Below are 16341 nucleotides of genomic sequence, written 5' to 3' on the forward strand. Positions count from 1 at the left end.
GAAGAGTACCGGAGCAGAGTAGAAGAGGCGGAGGAATCGACTTGGGAATATATTTATTAATTTGGCAACGATCCCGAGTGTATGGCCGGTGGCCCCTTACGTTACTACGTTATGACGCGAACAAAGCGACTCCGCGATTTCTTTATAGGCAATTCCGAGGTCTGCATAGAGCGTTGTAAATATTGCGGGCTCGTGAAAAGGGTGGAAGGAGTTACAAGAGCAGCCACTTCTCCCTTCCCTCTCCCCCTCTCTCTCTCTCTCTTTACTTATTCGTCCTTTTTTTTAGATACTCTTTTTTTCAACGATTTTTTTGGTCTTTGCCGGGTGTTTTTTTTGTGCCCTACACACCCTTGTCGGGACACCATTCTCTCTCTCTCAATTTCAACTCGTTGGCTTTTCTCATTCTCATTCTCATTCTCCGACGTCGTTTCGTCGTCGGCCGCGTCGACTACGATCGACCGTAGAGTCGTCGTCGTCCTCGTTATAGTCATAGTCATAGTACTTGTATATATTTTTCAACTCAAGCTCCCTCTCTCCCTTTTTTTTATCCTATTTTATTTTATATTATTTTTTTTCCTATGCCTGAGTTCTTGGAGGCCCGGGGGCAATTGTTTGGTAAAAATTACTACAACGAGCTTTGAAGCCACATTTTTAGCTTTTTCAGACCAGAAAGACGTCAGTGGGAAAAATGAGGGTAAGTATATACACATTCACTTACATATATATTTATATAAATTTAAATATAAGAGAGAGAGTATATAGAAGTAAAGTCCTAAAGTACATCCTTATGGCTAGACTATTCTACTACAGTAAATTGCCTCGTGATTTTATTTTTTCCTTTATTTTGTTCCTCGGTCTATACTCTCTACGGGCTTTTATGCGTGTAAAGTACACAATAAAGTTTATAAACTGGAATAATTTGGACGAGCGCACAGATGGATGGGAATATAAAGGAAAAGGAAAATAAAAAAAACAGCTGAAAGATGGAAAAAAGGGGTAGAAGTTTAAGGCGGGGAAGAGACCAGGGTGCACAAGAAAAGCTATAAAATAAAATAAATGTTTGAAGAGATAGTTTGTTGAGGTTCTCGCTTGCACTCTTGGACAAAACTCGCGGATTATCGATTTGTAATGCGGCCGTTAGTGTGATGTAGGACAGAGAAATTCCAATCTGCATAAATTTGGCGCGACGAGGGCGAACCAATATATATCTATAAAGCACGCTGAAAGAGAATGAGTCGTAGCCGGAGAGTGAGTGAGTGAGTGTGGATGAATATAAAAAAAAAAAAAAAAAAAAAAAAAAATAGAGTAGAATAGAATAAAAAAATAAAAAATAAAATAAAATAAAAGGCACGAGCAATCGACCTCGGTGGCGCGCGTTTTACCCCCGCGGAAACATGAGCGAGGGCGACAATGTTTTTAAATCGTTGCAACCCGCGATCCCTCTTCCTTCCGACCGACACCAGAGAGTATACAGACCCGCGCGCCCCTTGACCCTCCGGCCACTATCCGCTACTCGCAACTCGCTCGTTCGGAACGACGCGTTTCATGCTGCCACGTAGTCGCGTCGCGTCGCGTCGCATTGTCGTTTTTACCTCACCCCCTTATCATCTTTCTCACTCTGTCTTTCTTTATATCTTTTTTTATCACTCGTTCACTTGCTCTACCTACTGCGTACTCAATATATAGACGGAGGAATCGACAACTATCTCTTGCCGGATCAAGTGCTTCCGGTGTCCGTATATCCTACCGACAAATTTTTTACCAACGAATAATTCGCGAGTCACTCGAGGCGCGAGACAAAGGGAAATCCGGGGACGATCCCGACTCGGAACCCATCGGCTCCATTGATAGATATTCCTTTTTATACATATGTACTTAGCGTTACATAATTTATTAATTGTTTGAAATTTTTTTCGCACCCAAATTTCCCAGAATTTATAAGTCTTATTTAAAGTTTCCACCAAACTTCTGGTAATTTTTAAATTTATCATGAATACTATTTCCGAGTTTCTTATTTTAATAATTTAATTTAAAGTTAAATAATTTTTTTGACTATCGCTAATAAGTAATTAAAAGAAGAAGAGTGATAAAAAAATTTTGATAAACTTTTATGAACTTGAATAAATTTTAAAAATAAATTTTATTGTCAAGTACTTCTGCAATAGACTTTTCACTTTAATTTGATTGCCAGGAGCTCTCGGGGATTATTAGTTCATGAATTATGGGTTATCAAAGTCAAAAGTTTTATTTTTTACTTTGACAGCCGATAAGTTGCCGAGAAATCACGCAGAGCTCAATCACCCGCCGAATGAAAAGGAAAAAAAAAAAGTTATATAACAGTATTTGATAGCGAAAGTAATTAAATTTTTTTTTAGCGGATAGAGCTCATCAAAGTTTTAAAAATTTTTTTTACTCCAACCCGAGACTTAAAAATTACCAGGAAGCAAAAATTAGGAGACTTTATTTTATAAAATTAGTAATATTTATTTAAGGGATAAATTGTCGATTTTCCAGTCAAGTTGATCAGTATAAAAAGTAAATTCTTTATTACCTTAGATAAAAATAAATCGGCGAGGATAGAGAAGTAAATCAAATCAATAATTGACAGGTAGGAAAAATAATGTCCTTTATCTCTTTATTGTTCACACCTGGGTCGTTTCTGCTGGCTCGCCGGCCCGTCACGGAGGTGCAGAGGGTACGGACGCGATATCTCGGGCGAGTGGGCTCGTTAGATGAATGGGGCCGCTAGGTGGTACATACACACAAGGATATATAAAGATATATAGTTATGTACTAGTAGTACAGAGGCAGTCAGACCAGAGGCAGTAGGCAGCAGGCTGCCCGTTGTCGGACGATCGAGGGAGAAAGACATCGCGGGAAAGCAGAGTCTCGAGTAAGCCGACACAGGGGCCGGTGAGGCGGGGGACCCCACCAGAGGACGGGTTGTGTGCAGGAAAGGGTTGCTAGTTTGCATAAATTTAGGAAATACAGGGTGGAAAATCGATATCCGCATAGAGATTATAGATGGTGGTTGGTAGGCGCCGCGTAGCCGCAGCCTCCGTCGCGACGGCGTATGCGCTATACGTGTGTCTGTGTCTCCTCCACTGCCTCCACCTCCACCTCCTCATCCTCATCCTCCCAATAGCAACACCACCTCCTCATTCTCATCCTCTCATTTTACTCATCCTCTGCTCCCTTTTTCACCCTCCCAACTGCCCGTGTACTCTCCCGTGTATTCGCGGACCCGCGGACGTGTTCGTATGTCTATATGTATACATGTATGTATGTATGGATGTATATATATATATATATATATATATATATATATATGGGTGCAGGCGTTGTTAAAACTAGCCGGTTGTATAGTAGTAGAGAGGACGTCGGTCCTTGCATGCCCAAACCCTCTCGGAACGTCGTCGGATCGGCATCTCACTCACTCACTCACTCACTCGCTCACTTCTCTAACATCCTTTTTTTACCCTTTTACTTTTTTTAAAGTCATTCTTTTTACTCCAACAATTTCTTCGTTTCTTTCTCTTTCTCTTGACTGGCCAAGCAGTCGGAATTTAAGTAGTCTATCCCGCGATTCGTACGCCCGTCACGCCAACCCTCCGAGGGCCCTTTCTACTTGTCTCCCTTTTTATTTTCTCTATTTTTTTACACCCCCAGTGTCAGGGGTGAAATACTCGGGTCGATGTAACGTCCAGCCGAATCTGCAGTTATGTCTTACCGGTTTTTTTCACTCCTCCAATCACCGACTTTGTTTTACTTAAAAATAATGAAAAAAACGGGCTATTGTACACCAAAGTTTGACATTTTTTTCTACAGTCACTCAACTTTTTTTTTTTTTTTTTTTTTTTTTTTTATTTATTATTACTATTTGTTTCGGTTTCATTTTTTGTGTATACGTATTTTGTATGCAGAGTAGTCGGACATGAATTGATTTTCAACAAATGTCCAGTTTTCTTTTATATACTTTTCATCTTTATATTAACGTTTTTTCCTGTCGTTTTAGTTATATTCAATAGGGGTTTTGTGAAGAGGAATAAAATGTGAAAAATATAAAACAACAACAAATATATATACATATATATATATATGGCCCTAGCCATTTACCAAATACCACCATCGTGGGATTAAAATATCGATCGAGAGAGCATCGCCATATCGTCGAGTGTGAATAGACCAGAGAAATTCGTAGATATTTCACCGCGAGTGAGATACCACCAGATAGTGAATAAAAAAAAATTATATATGAGGGAAATGAGCCCTCAAGCATATAGAGATAATAAAAGAGAAAAAATAATGTGGAAAAAAAAAAAAAAATAAAATAAAATAATAATAAAAAAAAAATTATGACGAACACATACGGATAATAACGAGGAAAAAATTATCCTCGAGGCGCAATTATTTTCTTTTAATGTGGCGAGTATATATATAAAATATGTTTATGACGGTGGATTCGTGAGGCAAAAGATGCGATAAAAAAAATAAGAAAAAAAAACTAAATAGCGTATATATATTTAAAGGTAAAAAAGATAATAAAATAAAGTAAAAGTAAAAAATGTGTGGGTAAAAAAAAACTAAATAAAATAAAAAGCACGAAAAGTAAGAGTGCGTGAATTGAGATGAGAGCTACTGACCGAGCGATAGAACGTCACGAGGTCGTTTAGCGCCAGAAATAGTTTTTGAATCTTCTTATTCTTTTTAACTTTTCATTTTCTCTTTTTCATTATACCCCTCTCTCTCTCTTTATCTCTTTCTCTCGCTCCCTCTCACGCCCATTTATTCTATCTTTCACATTTCATTCCTTCTGTTTATTTTTTTATATTTTGTTCATTTTCCTGAGCTTTTCGTCTCCCCGACTTCGTCGGCACTCTATACTCATTCGGTACTTGCAACACTAAAAACTCCATCAATGCTCATTTCGAGTGAGCCAACGATGCATTTTATATTTACCTTAAAAACTATCCATAACACTAACCCACGTTACATAGTCGGAGTTACGATGGCAAAAAGAGCTCCAAAAATATATTAAAAATTAATATTTTTAAATTCTCGCTTACGTTAAAAATTTTTTATCCCAAGCTCTCAAGTCTTACGACCGATTACCATTTTCCAAGGTTAGTCGCTTGCAGTTGACCAATAGGTCGGTTTAAAATAAATCATCCAAGGTGAAGAAACACTTGGTCAAAAATAACCATAAAAATAATAATACCGTTAAATACGTCTATGCAATTATCTCTCTCTTTAAATCTTTTGAATCATCTGGAAGTGCATTTGGCTTTTAAAAGACCCCGAGGTCCGAGACCCAATAAATACTTAATTAAATAAATATATAAATAATTAAAACTCACTTGAAGTTCTTCTTTGCACTGGCGCTCCTCTTCAAGACTCATTCGTTTCTCGTGTTTCTTGTAGTAACGTCTTTTGGCTGCTTGTAGATTGAACCACGTGTACGAGAATGATTTCACGAATGGTAAGAGGGCCTCAATGAACGGATGGAACTCATCCTGAAACAAAAAAAAGTTATTGTCATTTTTGTTTAATAATTAAATCAATGGAATTTTCTGCTGGTCTAATTAAATTATTTCTAATTAATTAATTAATTAATTAAAATAAAATATAATAAAAATGAATGACGTGCTGAGCATGTCGGTAAGTTTAACAAGGCCCGTTAGTAGTTGCGGTCTTAGTTGGTCAGACAGTAGGTTGAGAATTTGACGATCGCCTTGTAAGGGAGTAAAGACGACGGGTCTGACGTGTTGTGATGGTGGTCAGTGTGGTTGCCATCAATTATTTGATTGTCTTGACTATTATTAATCAATTAAATTTGTCTCTTACGTAGATGAATAATGAATTATAAATAAATAATGAAAATAAAAGTAAATAATAAATAAAACGAACCATCGAGTATTCGCAAGGACTTGGGCCGCTGTGGCACACAACCGAGCGTCTGTTTCTCTGTTCGTCTGGTTGTCAGAAACACGGATTCCCGAAATAACCGTAACGCAGGTCACACCGGTACTCCTCCACCTCCTGGACGCAGGTTGATCGTGGCCTCATCTGCTCGGCGTTCCCGCCTTTTTATTATTACTTATTTGAATTTTATCAGTTAACACAATCGCTCTATTTCAATCACGTCTCACTGCTATACAGTATAATTATATTAACAATTAAAATAATTTTAAATATAGTTAACTCACTGACACCCACTTAATATATTTTTATAAATTTAAGCTGCACTTGTTCGTCTATTTACCGACCACTGTTATTATTTATTTTATTACTCGTTATTCCGACGGTTTATTCCCGTTTGGAGCAACAAAAACAAGGTAACTGTCACTCTTGGCACTGTTTTTTTTTTTTTGAATTTATTTAAAAATAAAATCAACACCGCCTGATAAAAATGAACTTTTATTTATATTTTATTTCCGTAAAAATAAAACGGAAGAGACGTAAAAAAGGTAAAAGACGCAGTAACAATAATAACAATTCATGTAAGAAGAGCAATAAGAAGTGTGTAAGAAAATATGACGAAGAACTGCGGGGTAAAACACGAACCACCAGGGGGTATGTCGGTATGGTCCGTCGGCGAGATGACTAAAACACGACAGTGAAGATTCATGAGGACAGTCCGACGTAAGAATAAGAGAGAAAGAGAGAGAGAGAGGGAGAGATCGAGAATGAGAGTAAGAGGGTTTATAAAACTGCGTCTACTGGCGGCTATATCTCAACGACACTCAGTAATACTTGAGCCACTGGTACTGGTAAAGTAGAGTAACGACAACTACACGAAGCTGGTGGTGTTTTATTGAAGAGAGATAACGAGTTAGCAGTTGCAGAAGCAAGACCGTCAGCAGAGAGCTGTAGACGACGTCGCTCGTCGCGGCGACACTGAGACGCCGGTGGACGCGCGCTTTGCCTCCTCCGGAGTCTCTTCTCGGGTCTTTCGAGACAGAGACCGCGCACACTGAACACCAACAGTTCAACTAACGAGTAATAGAATAAACGAGGAGAGTAAGCGAGTAAGATACGCCGCGTCGTGGCCAGGTACGGCACCCCCAAATATACTGTTTATTAATAGTACATGTCCTAGCTTACTAGATTTGCCCTCGAACCGACGACATCACTCTCTATATCCCCACCACCAGCATTAACTAATACTGTGTTAAGAATAAGTTTTGAGAAATAGAAGAAGAGTATATATAAAGTGGGTATAAAAGTAGCGGATGAAAAAGAAGATGATGCTGACGCTGATGCTGGTACGAGTATTGGTACTGGTACTGGTACTGGTACTGGTACTGGTGAAGAAGATCAAGAAGAAGATGTAGCAAAAAAAGAGGAATTTTAGAACAGAGTTTCTTCCGGTTCTCATTCGCGCGTCACGTCACGTGGTCGCTGGTATGTGTAAGTGTGTGTGAGTTTTGGTGGCATCAGAGGGTTGAAGAGATTTTTCAGCTGGCGCGTCAGACCGTAGCATTGCTACGTGGCCAAGGAGAAAAAGAGTAAAGAGGACACAACAGCCGATGCTAGAGGGAGAGAAGAGAAGGGGAGGAGGAACAAGTAGTAGAAGTAGAAGTAGAAGAAAAAGAAGAAGATGACGAAGAAGAAGAAGAAGAACAAACGGAGGAAGGAAGGAAAGAAGCAGCAGAGGAGGAAACGGCGACCACGCGGCTGCTGCCGACTAACGATCGATAGCCAAACTCCTCTCCGTCTGGCGGGACATAGACCGCATAGACACTTTGGGAGAAAGAGATGGTGTATTTTGTGTTTTAGAATGAGGCCGTGGTTGTATCTGGTCTATCTGGAGTTAGCTCTATACACTGAGAGATCTTGTAGGATTTTAGTGTACAGCAGGCTTGGGTAAACATTTAGTCCTTGCTGTACTGATGTACTCTTGTCTATCTCGGTCGTTCTCTCGCTGTAGCAGCCTCTTGGAGCTCACCCTAATCACCAAATGAGCCGTCTTGAAAACCCCTCGGTGCAACACCTCATTAACCTCACGAGAAGCGCTAGACTTTTCGACACCTCTCGTCGGCATCCCTCCTCGTTGAGCTTTTGCTAAATACCCTTTATTGTAGGAGCCTTTATCTCTTCATTGCGTCACTTTTTCCTTGGCAATTTAAGAACCTTTTTTGCGCTTTGATTTATTTAATAGCTCCAGAGTTTTACTTTTTTCTTTACAAAGATTAGTGGTAGAAAAAAAATAAATTTAAAAAAATTCCGAGTTATTTTTACGAAGGGCTTAGGTCGGACTACCGTGAATGTGGAGTGAGAGGTTTAAATTTGAAATTCTTGAGGTACAATATGAGGGTAAAAGAATGATCGTAATGTAGTGGTGATAATGGAGCGAAACGTATTTTTAAAAGGGGGGCTAGAGTATAAGACAAGAATGTTACGATCTCGGTTAAGTTGGCGTGCACGGATCCACAGCACGCGATCTCTCCCACAAGACCACGTGTTCTCCTCTTTCCACACAACCCTCCCTCGCTCGGTTTTAGCTTAAAAGGCGTCAACGACGTAAGGTCTGAGGATCGATTTGCCAACTAAACAATTTAACGTAAATATACATAGATTTGTATACATACACGCTGTCCGTATCATATACAAATCCTGAATAAAAATAATCTCAACGCTAACCAGTATCGCGGTCTAAATAGTTTAATTGACAACTGTCTCACTAAAAATAAATTATAACTAAAATAACAACATTAAGATCTAGTTTCTAGTTTTAGCTCTAATGTTAACGCGACTACACTACGTAATAAATTTATATAAATATTATTAATTTTTTATCAATAGTAATAAGCACCTGTCCTACGGAAGGGGCCTGTAGGTAAGTCGAGACATCCGGTTCCACCATGCAGCTCCTCAAGGTATCCGGGATGAACATGAGTAACTCGACGGTCCAGGCTGAATCCGATCTTCTTTTTTTTCTTCGCTTCAAATTCAAATTCAAATTCAAATTTAATTATTCATAAACTTGTTCACTTATGGGTCTGTCAGACAAATCACAATTTTCAGTCTTCAACAAATCCACGTGGGCCGTCGCGTATCACCCAGTGGGTCAACCAGCCTCAGTCTGGTTCTCACTTGATCAGCAGTAACAACTTGTAAATATTTATTGTCGACGTTTGAATAATTGTTTAAAAATATATTTCTTAAACGATTCCCGGTTCTCCAGGTCCTCAAATTCTTACAACTTATGGTACTGGTACCAGACACGAGGTAACTGTTGTTGACGTAAATAATGTTGGTGTTGATGTTGATGTTGTTGTTATTACAATGCAGGATGCTCTTGATGCAGGGTGGTGGAACACCGCGCCCAGATACACGCATCCTACCTAACGCTGACCACACTCCTCACACAACTATTCCTTCTCGTCTTGTTCTGAGGAAAGTTATCGCAGATTCCGGTGACAGTATCTTGTGCACGGTGGGATCTGCTCTCCTGTCCTTCGTCCCTGCTGCTGGTTGCTACTGCTGCTGGCTGCTGATACTGATGGTTCAGAGCCAGTGCTTAAGTTCAGAGGCTCCCTCTCTTGCTGAACAACCTTTCGGTGTATATCTCTGTCTCGCGTGCTCCAATCCAACGTGGACCGTCGCGAGTACGTATTCAGACTACGCCGACTCCGAGTACGGCGCTCGGCGTCGGCGTCGGCGTACCAACGTCCTGAGAACCCCAATACCAAAAATTTAGAGTTTGCTAAAGAGTAGGCGCACGCTCATTCCTATATAATACAACTACAATAACAAACCCAAACATAACATGGTTAAAAGGAGTATTAGTAGTCGGAGTAAGTAGAAATAAGAATAAGAACGAGTTAAAGTAGTAGTGCTAGTGCTGGTGCTGGTGCTGGTAGTGGAACCATCAAGTAGTAGAGAGAGGGACGAGCAATCTCTGCAAAATCACTCTCTTTCGATTTCACGTCTCTCTTACTTTATCCACCACCACCACCACCACCATCACCACGACCTCCTCCTCCATCTCCACCACGAGCTTCGCCACCACCACTGGCACTACAACTAATACCAATACTACTAAAACTTTTATATTGGGTTATTTCTCACTCGCTCACACGTTTATCCGGCGTATAGCGGAAGTTGCGCGAGACGAGAGATACTCTCGTATTTTTGGATTGACTTTCGGGCCGAATGGAATGGCACTTGGAAAGGGGAGGCTAGTGGATAGGCTAAAGTAAGGCCAGCAAAGGCTGGGAGGAAGAGAGGAGGGAAAAATCCGCAGGCTAGAAAGCTTTAAAAGCTCTAGCGGTACTGCAGGTGTCTTCTCACTCGGAATTTATATATCAAAAGCTTTCAAATTAACTTGATATATACTGCCAGACGTTGTAATTCAACTGCTAAACTACTAGATACTGGTAGATGTAAACAGAAACGATATTTTTGTCTACATATCAATGTATGTATGATATATATGTGGATGTATATGTATACTATGTCTTATTCGACTGTCTGTGTCTGGGAGTGGGAATTTTTTCCAGTGGAATATGGCAGAAGAAATTACCAGAGTTGTGTAGTATGAGTTCGAATGCAAGAGTAGTTTTTCAAGTTGATGGTACGGGACACATTTGCGGGCAGATATATGGACCGATACCGCACTGAGAATTGGTGTACTATCACAGAGACTCGCGAACGCGAGGCAGAACGTACGACCAAGAGCAATAAAATAAAATTATTGCTCGAGAGATATGACCGGGAATAGCAGACTCATATCAACAATTTGCAAGCCCTCGTTTAATTCCGCCGTTAGTGGTTTAAAGTCAAAGACACACTGATTATATTATGCATTTCCAAGTTTACTAGTATACCAAACGATGTCTTGATCGGGAGAATAGTATGGGAGAGCATGGAACGTATGCGAAGGTAGAAGGCTGGGTATAAGTGTGTGTGCTGTTGTTACTTCTGTTGGCTCGACGACCTTATACCCGTCCCGGCTGAGGAGGAAAATAAACATAAATTTAAAAAATAGCGGACGTGATGGATTCCGCGGTTCGAGGGAATGGCAAAGGCTTACCGATGTCGTGACGCGATTTAAGGAGCACTCGGTGTAGTGGACTTGTCACCCGTTCTTCGCGTTGTAGGTGGAATGTTCTCTTGTCTTACTCCTATCGACGTTTACTTGTGCCTGTCATTCCACCTCTTGGTCTTATGTTAAAACAATGACCATCGGGGGGGTCTTTGCAATCTGCAAGCGACGCCGGTGACAAGGTTCGCATACGAAAATTAAACTGCAACGGTTGATACTCTGCAGAACCACTTAAAATCAAATACATTCCTGTTAACTCAATGTCATTTACGGGAAAATTTTATATTTTCTTTTTCTAATAGAAATATTAATAACTTTAATTTTTTGAGTAGGAATTAATAGACACTAATATTTCTAACGAAAATACAAAAATTTTTTTTCGTCTTACTTTTTTTGTCCTAAAATACGTACTCGGTGTCTATATGACCCAGTCGTAAAAAATTAAAAATTTGATTAATTAAAAAAAATATTTCAAATCTGACCCCTCGGGTCTAACTATGCTATACCTCGTCTTAGACCAAACACTAATTCAAATTTATTTAAATTCTGGACTAAAAAAAAAATTTTACAAGAGGGGCAAAATGGCTCCTCTCACAAAAAAAAGTTTAATTGACTTCATTTAGTCGCCAAGTAAATATTTGATAAAAATATGACCCAGTCATAAAAATTTTTTAATGCGGGGCAAAATGAGTCGCCTAAAAAATTTTTGAATTATAAAATAATTTTGTGTGCAATTTTTGGATGAAAAATTAGAAATTTCGAGCGATCATAAAGCACCCTCAGGGCTTTCGCGCTTGAGTTGTGCAATAAATTAAAATAATAAAGGATAAGTGTGAATGGATCAGACATCAGACAAATTAAAAATTTTAAATAAATAGAGTAAATAATTAATAAAATTAAATTTTAAAAAAATGCGCATTTGAAAAATTCAAAAATTAACAAGTGCATTTTTTATAAATATTAGTTTTTCAATTATTTACTCTATTTATTTATAATTATAAATTTGTCTGTTACATTCATTCTCATTAATAAAGGCGGTATAAATAATCGATACCTTTGTTTTTTATTTAATTTTTTTTTATTTACTCAATAGACATTTATTAAATATAAATTACAATGCTGGAAGTTCGAAAGAGTAATCACTAGATTATTTAGTAATTACAACCTATCGATAAAGACCAAAGAGCACCTTATAATTCTATGTTTTATTTTTTTATTTTATTTTTATAACAAGTATTTTACAATCGTCATTATTCATTATCTAAATGCAGTATTATTTACTTATTTTTTTTTTAATCCGTTCGGCAGTTGTTATATTTTAATTTAATTAATTAACTTACTCAATTATTTATATATTTATATTCAAAGATGAGAGGCGTTAAAGTATGTTATTAAAAATATAATAAAATAAAAAAGTGATTTTATCAACAAAGTGTTTGAGAGGAATGGAAATGCATCATCGTATTCGAATTTATTTACTTTAGTCTGTACGTGTGTATTTTAATTGCACAATGTGAGCGATAGACTCTGCAGTATTAATTAAAAGATTATTTTTTTTTTTTTTTAGTAACTAATCTACAAATTGCCCTGATTATCCTTTTATTTATTCGCTTATTGGTCATCGTAGTACAGAATTCAAAAATAATAAAAAAAAATAAATTAAGTAATTTTAAAAATCTTCTGTCGTTGATTATTTTTTTTTTCTTCTCCACTTTACAGAACTATCGCCAACGATTTCAAATCGTTTTTATTTTTAGTTATTAAAACTGCAAAAAAAAAGAAATTAATTAATACATAGAAAATAAATTTTATAATAATGAAGTTAAGTAGAAAATTTATAAATCCGTCAGAGTCTTGTCTGTCAGATCTAATTTCAAATAAAAATTTTTTTTAATAATAGTAATTATGCACTTAATTAAATACAATTAATACAAGTTATTGTTATTCCTTTAATTAATAATTAATTTGATTAAAAATTAAAAAAAAAACGAGTGAAGTCGATGTCGAAATAAAATTATTTAAACTTATCATAAAAAGCCATACCCTTTTTAAAAATTCTTCAGCACAAATACGAGCTCTTGCATTCATAGATAATTTCATTTCACTTATTTCTCTGTCGATTTCCTCCATAAAATGTATAACAAAATCTATTATTTTGTGCTTATACATTTGTTCTATATGTATATTTGTTATAAGAAAACTTATATCATATCCCTAAGACAATAAAAAATATAAATAAATATTTTACACAATTATTTAAAATTTTAATCTTAATAAGGTAAGAGACCCAGTACCCGATCATGTATTCATGGCATTTCATAGAGTGATCAAGTACTAGTTCCCTTATCGGGTACTAGATCTCTTACCTTAGTACCAATTAGTGACACTCTATTTTATTCAACAGTTTTAAACGTCAACACCTTTACATATTTTTCAAATTAAATAAAATATAATAATGACTTCACAGTAAAAAAGGATCGTCACACAAAAATGTCATTTTCGAGTCCTTTTTTACTGGGTAACATACTTGTCTGTCTCTAATTGGGACTATGACGTTGTCAGTAATGACAATAAATAAAACTTACTTTAACAGGTACTCTCCTTAAAATCATAAAATTTTCAGCCCTCATCATCATGAAGCGCGTAAATTTATGACACAAAATTCTCTCCATATCATCAACTTGTTTAACAGCTATACTTATCCTCATACTATTAATACTCGATTCAATTAAAACTTTTTCTTTATCATTCCTACTTACAATAACTGGAGTCAACAATAATTCTTTGCTCATACCGACTTCTATCTCAGGTTTATTGTGTTTTTCAACAATTTGGGACTGAAAATTCTCCATACACATTGCCGCGGTAAGTGTGCGCCTCACCGCTGTCAAATACGGTTTCAATGTCCCAGACTGTAATTTTAAAAATTCAAACTCATTATTTTGTTATCATTCACTTATCATCAAGACTCAAATATACTTATATACTAAGTTATTGTTATGTATAAAGGAAGTATGATAAGATAATAGTTTCACCAGTTTAATTTCTAACCTATATACAAAAATAATATATATATTTTAAAAATACTTACCATGTTTACAGGAAGAATTGATTATAATTATTGTGTAATAATTAAAAATATATTTTATCACTTATTGGTTACTATTTATATATATTTATATTATTTGTAAACATGTGAAAGATGACACATTACGATTGTATAAAAGGTTTTAAAACACTTTCAAAGGGGCTTGGCCGTTCTTTTTCATGATTACGAATTTTAGGGTTTGTTTTTAATGCTCACGAGCTCGGGTTTTATTTTTCACGCCATCTTGTGCTCGAATTGTACGTCATTTAAATTAGGAAATTGATTGCAGCGTAACATCAACTGGTTTAAATTTACCAGCAAACTCTTACTAGGCAGCCATATTGGCGCCAAAATAGTTGAGAAATAATTAAAAAAAAAAAAAGAATTATTCTTTAATTTTTGAATTATATAATTATATAATTAGACTTGAAAAAATATCAGGCGCGAGACATAAATATTTCATTTGAAGAAATAATATGAGTTTTTTAAATTAAACATTAGATTTTAAAGACAATAAAGTTAGCGGACACCTGACAATTTTCAAAACTTGGAAATGATAGATTAAAATGTTTATAAAATAAAAATGAAAAAATGCACGTCTAGACAATTTTAAAATGACTACATGCATTTTTTTAAATTTTATTTATTTAATTATTTTATGTCTCTTACAAGTATTTAAAAAATTGTCTTATGTCTGCTACATGTACACTCATCAGATTTCATGACTTACCGAGATGACTTCAGGCCGCTGAAATAAAAAAAAATTAATTATTAGTATTTTTGATAAATTATATTATTTTTAAATAAAATAATTATTGAGTGATATATTTACTGGATAATTGATTGAAGAACGATGTGATCGAAATAATATTTCACTAGGATTCACAATCGATGCCACGAAATTTCAACACTGATGAAAATTGAATTTATTTTTTGAAAGATTTAAAAATTAGAGGTTTTTAGCAGTAAATTTAAAAGTTTGTAGATAATTATATGTTATTCGAAAGAAAGTATAGGAAAGTGAGCACAAAAAGATTTTTAAAAATTTTTTATATGTATTTTCAAAAAGTTTTGTTAGAATAATGGATAGAAGAGAACGGAGGCGAGACTGTGACTACTAGGGCGCTGATGTCTGATGCGGGAGCTTGGAGTAACTAGAGCAGAGGAGAGGGGATGGATTTGAAAATTACGGATCGATTAGTATCGATATCGTTGGCTCAGTCGATAGGTTGCTGCAACTTCAGAGGTGTCAGATGCGTCCAATTCTACTGACGCCTTTGTTCCTTTGTTCGAGCGGACGTTTCGTGAACGCGTAAAAGTTATAAGTGAGTTAAAATTAATTCATAATAATTAAATAATTAATTAATAACAACATTCATGTCAATTAACAATAATATAATTAAATAATCAGTTAAATTAATAGTAATAGTCGAGTATATTTGTTGAGTGAATTTTTAATTCTCGGAATTTTATACTGAGCGAGTTGAAGTTAGGTATCATAGGACTTAAATAAAATTTTAAACTTTATAGTGAAAGTATCAGACATTTAAGTTGTTTTTTTTTGTGAATAAATTAGATATTATTTGAAAAGTTTAGTTTAAAATGTGCGTATAAAAATTAAAAATAATTTTTTTGTTAATGTTAAATTTATTTATCTAAAAATATAAAAATTACGGGAAGTTGATTTCTTTTGCCGCCATTTTAAATGGATAATAATCGATAGTAGTTTTTTTTTTTATTTAAAAATTTAGTTTTCGTGAAGTGACTTGTGGTGTAGTGAAGTGAATTGTGTTCTAGGAAAGTGGATTGTGCTGTAGTGAAATGAGTGTGAATGTAGCAGACATTAGATAATTAATAAATTTGAATTAAATAAATTAATTAATTAAAATAACGAAATATTTTATTCATTTATTATAAAATTTAAAAAATTGACGTCTGCTACATTCACACTCGCTGTAGTGAAGTTTGAGTGATGTAGTGAAGTGAAGTGGTTGGAGTTTGATGAAAATGGAGCTGGAGATCTAAGGCAGTCAAGTTCCTGGTGTTGCTGTCCAATCAATCATCTGGCATCAACGATGGGGAAATAGCAGTCAAGTGATGTTTTATAGCAAGTATACAGGAATTTGTAAATTTATGAATTCCTGTATAAGGATACCCTTCTGCATATTATTTCTCTATCGAGGTTTGTTAATGCAGTTAAATT

At 35.8% G+C, this 16341-nt stretch overlaps 2 protein-coding genes across 8 annotated transcripts in view; both read right to left on the reverse strand.

Moving 5' to 3' along the window:
* The window catches only part of LOC103577435 (nuclear factor 1 X-type), a 33400-nt gene extending 23853 nt beyond the window's left edge, over nucleotides 1-9547 (reverse strand). For 6 of the 7 annotated variants that reach the window (XM_053738095.1, XM_008558063.3, XM_014444356.2 and 3 more), the window contains exons 1-2: nucleotides 8816-9547; nucleotides 5358-5513 (exon numbers count right to left, since the gene is read on the reverse strand). In XM_053738095.1, coding sequence (XP_053594070.1) covers nucleotides 5358-5513; nucleotides 8816-8896 — 237 coding nt within the window. In that variant the 5' untranslated portion in view covers nucleotides 8897-9547. Of the gene's footprint in view, nucleotides 1-5357; nucleotides 5514-5907; nucleotides 6865-8815 lie in introns of those variants that run through there. The other variant, XM_053738094.1, reaches the window with a different exon arrangement.
* A 2582-nt stretch (nucleotides 9548-12129) lies between these two features.
* Nucleotides 12130-14342, reverse strand: LOC103577436 (actin-related protein 2/3 complex subunit 4). Its single transcript, XM_008558067.3, has 4 exons — nucleotides 14142-14342; nucleotides 13636-13962; nucleotides 13094-13264; nucleotides 12130-12816 (listed from the first exon to the last, which is right to left on the reverse strand). Exons 1-4 carry the CDS (start codon nucleotides 14142-14144, stop codon nucleotides 12811-12813), a joined length of 507 nt encoding a protein of 168 aa, XP_008556289.1. The 5' UTR covers nucleotides 14145-14342; the 3' UTR covers nucleotides 12130-12810.
* Nucleotides 14343-16341: the final 1999 nt, after the last annotated feature.

This window comes from Microplitis demolitor, chromosome 4 (assembly GCF_026212275.2).
Source record: "Microplitis demolitor isolate Queensland-Clemson2020A chromosome 4, iyMicDemo2.1a, whole genome shotgun sequence".
Lineage (NCBI taxonomy): Eukaryota > Metazoa > Arthropoda > Insecta > Hymenoptera > Braconidae > Microplitis > Microplitis demolitor.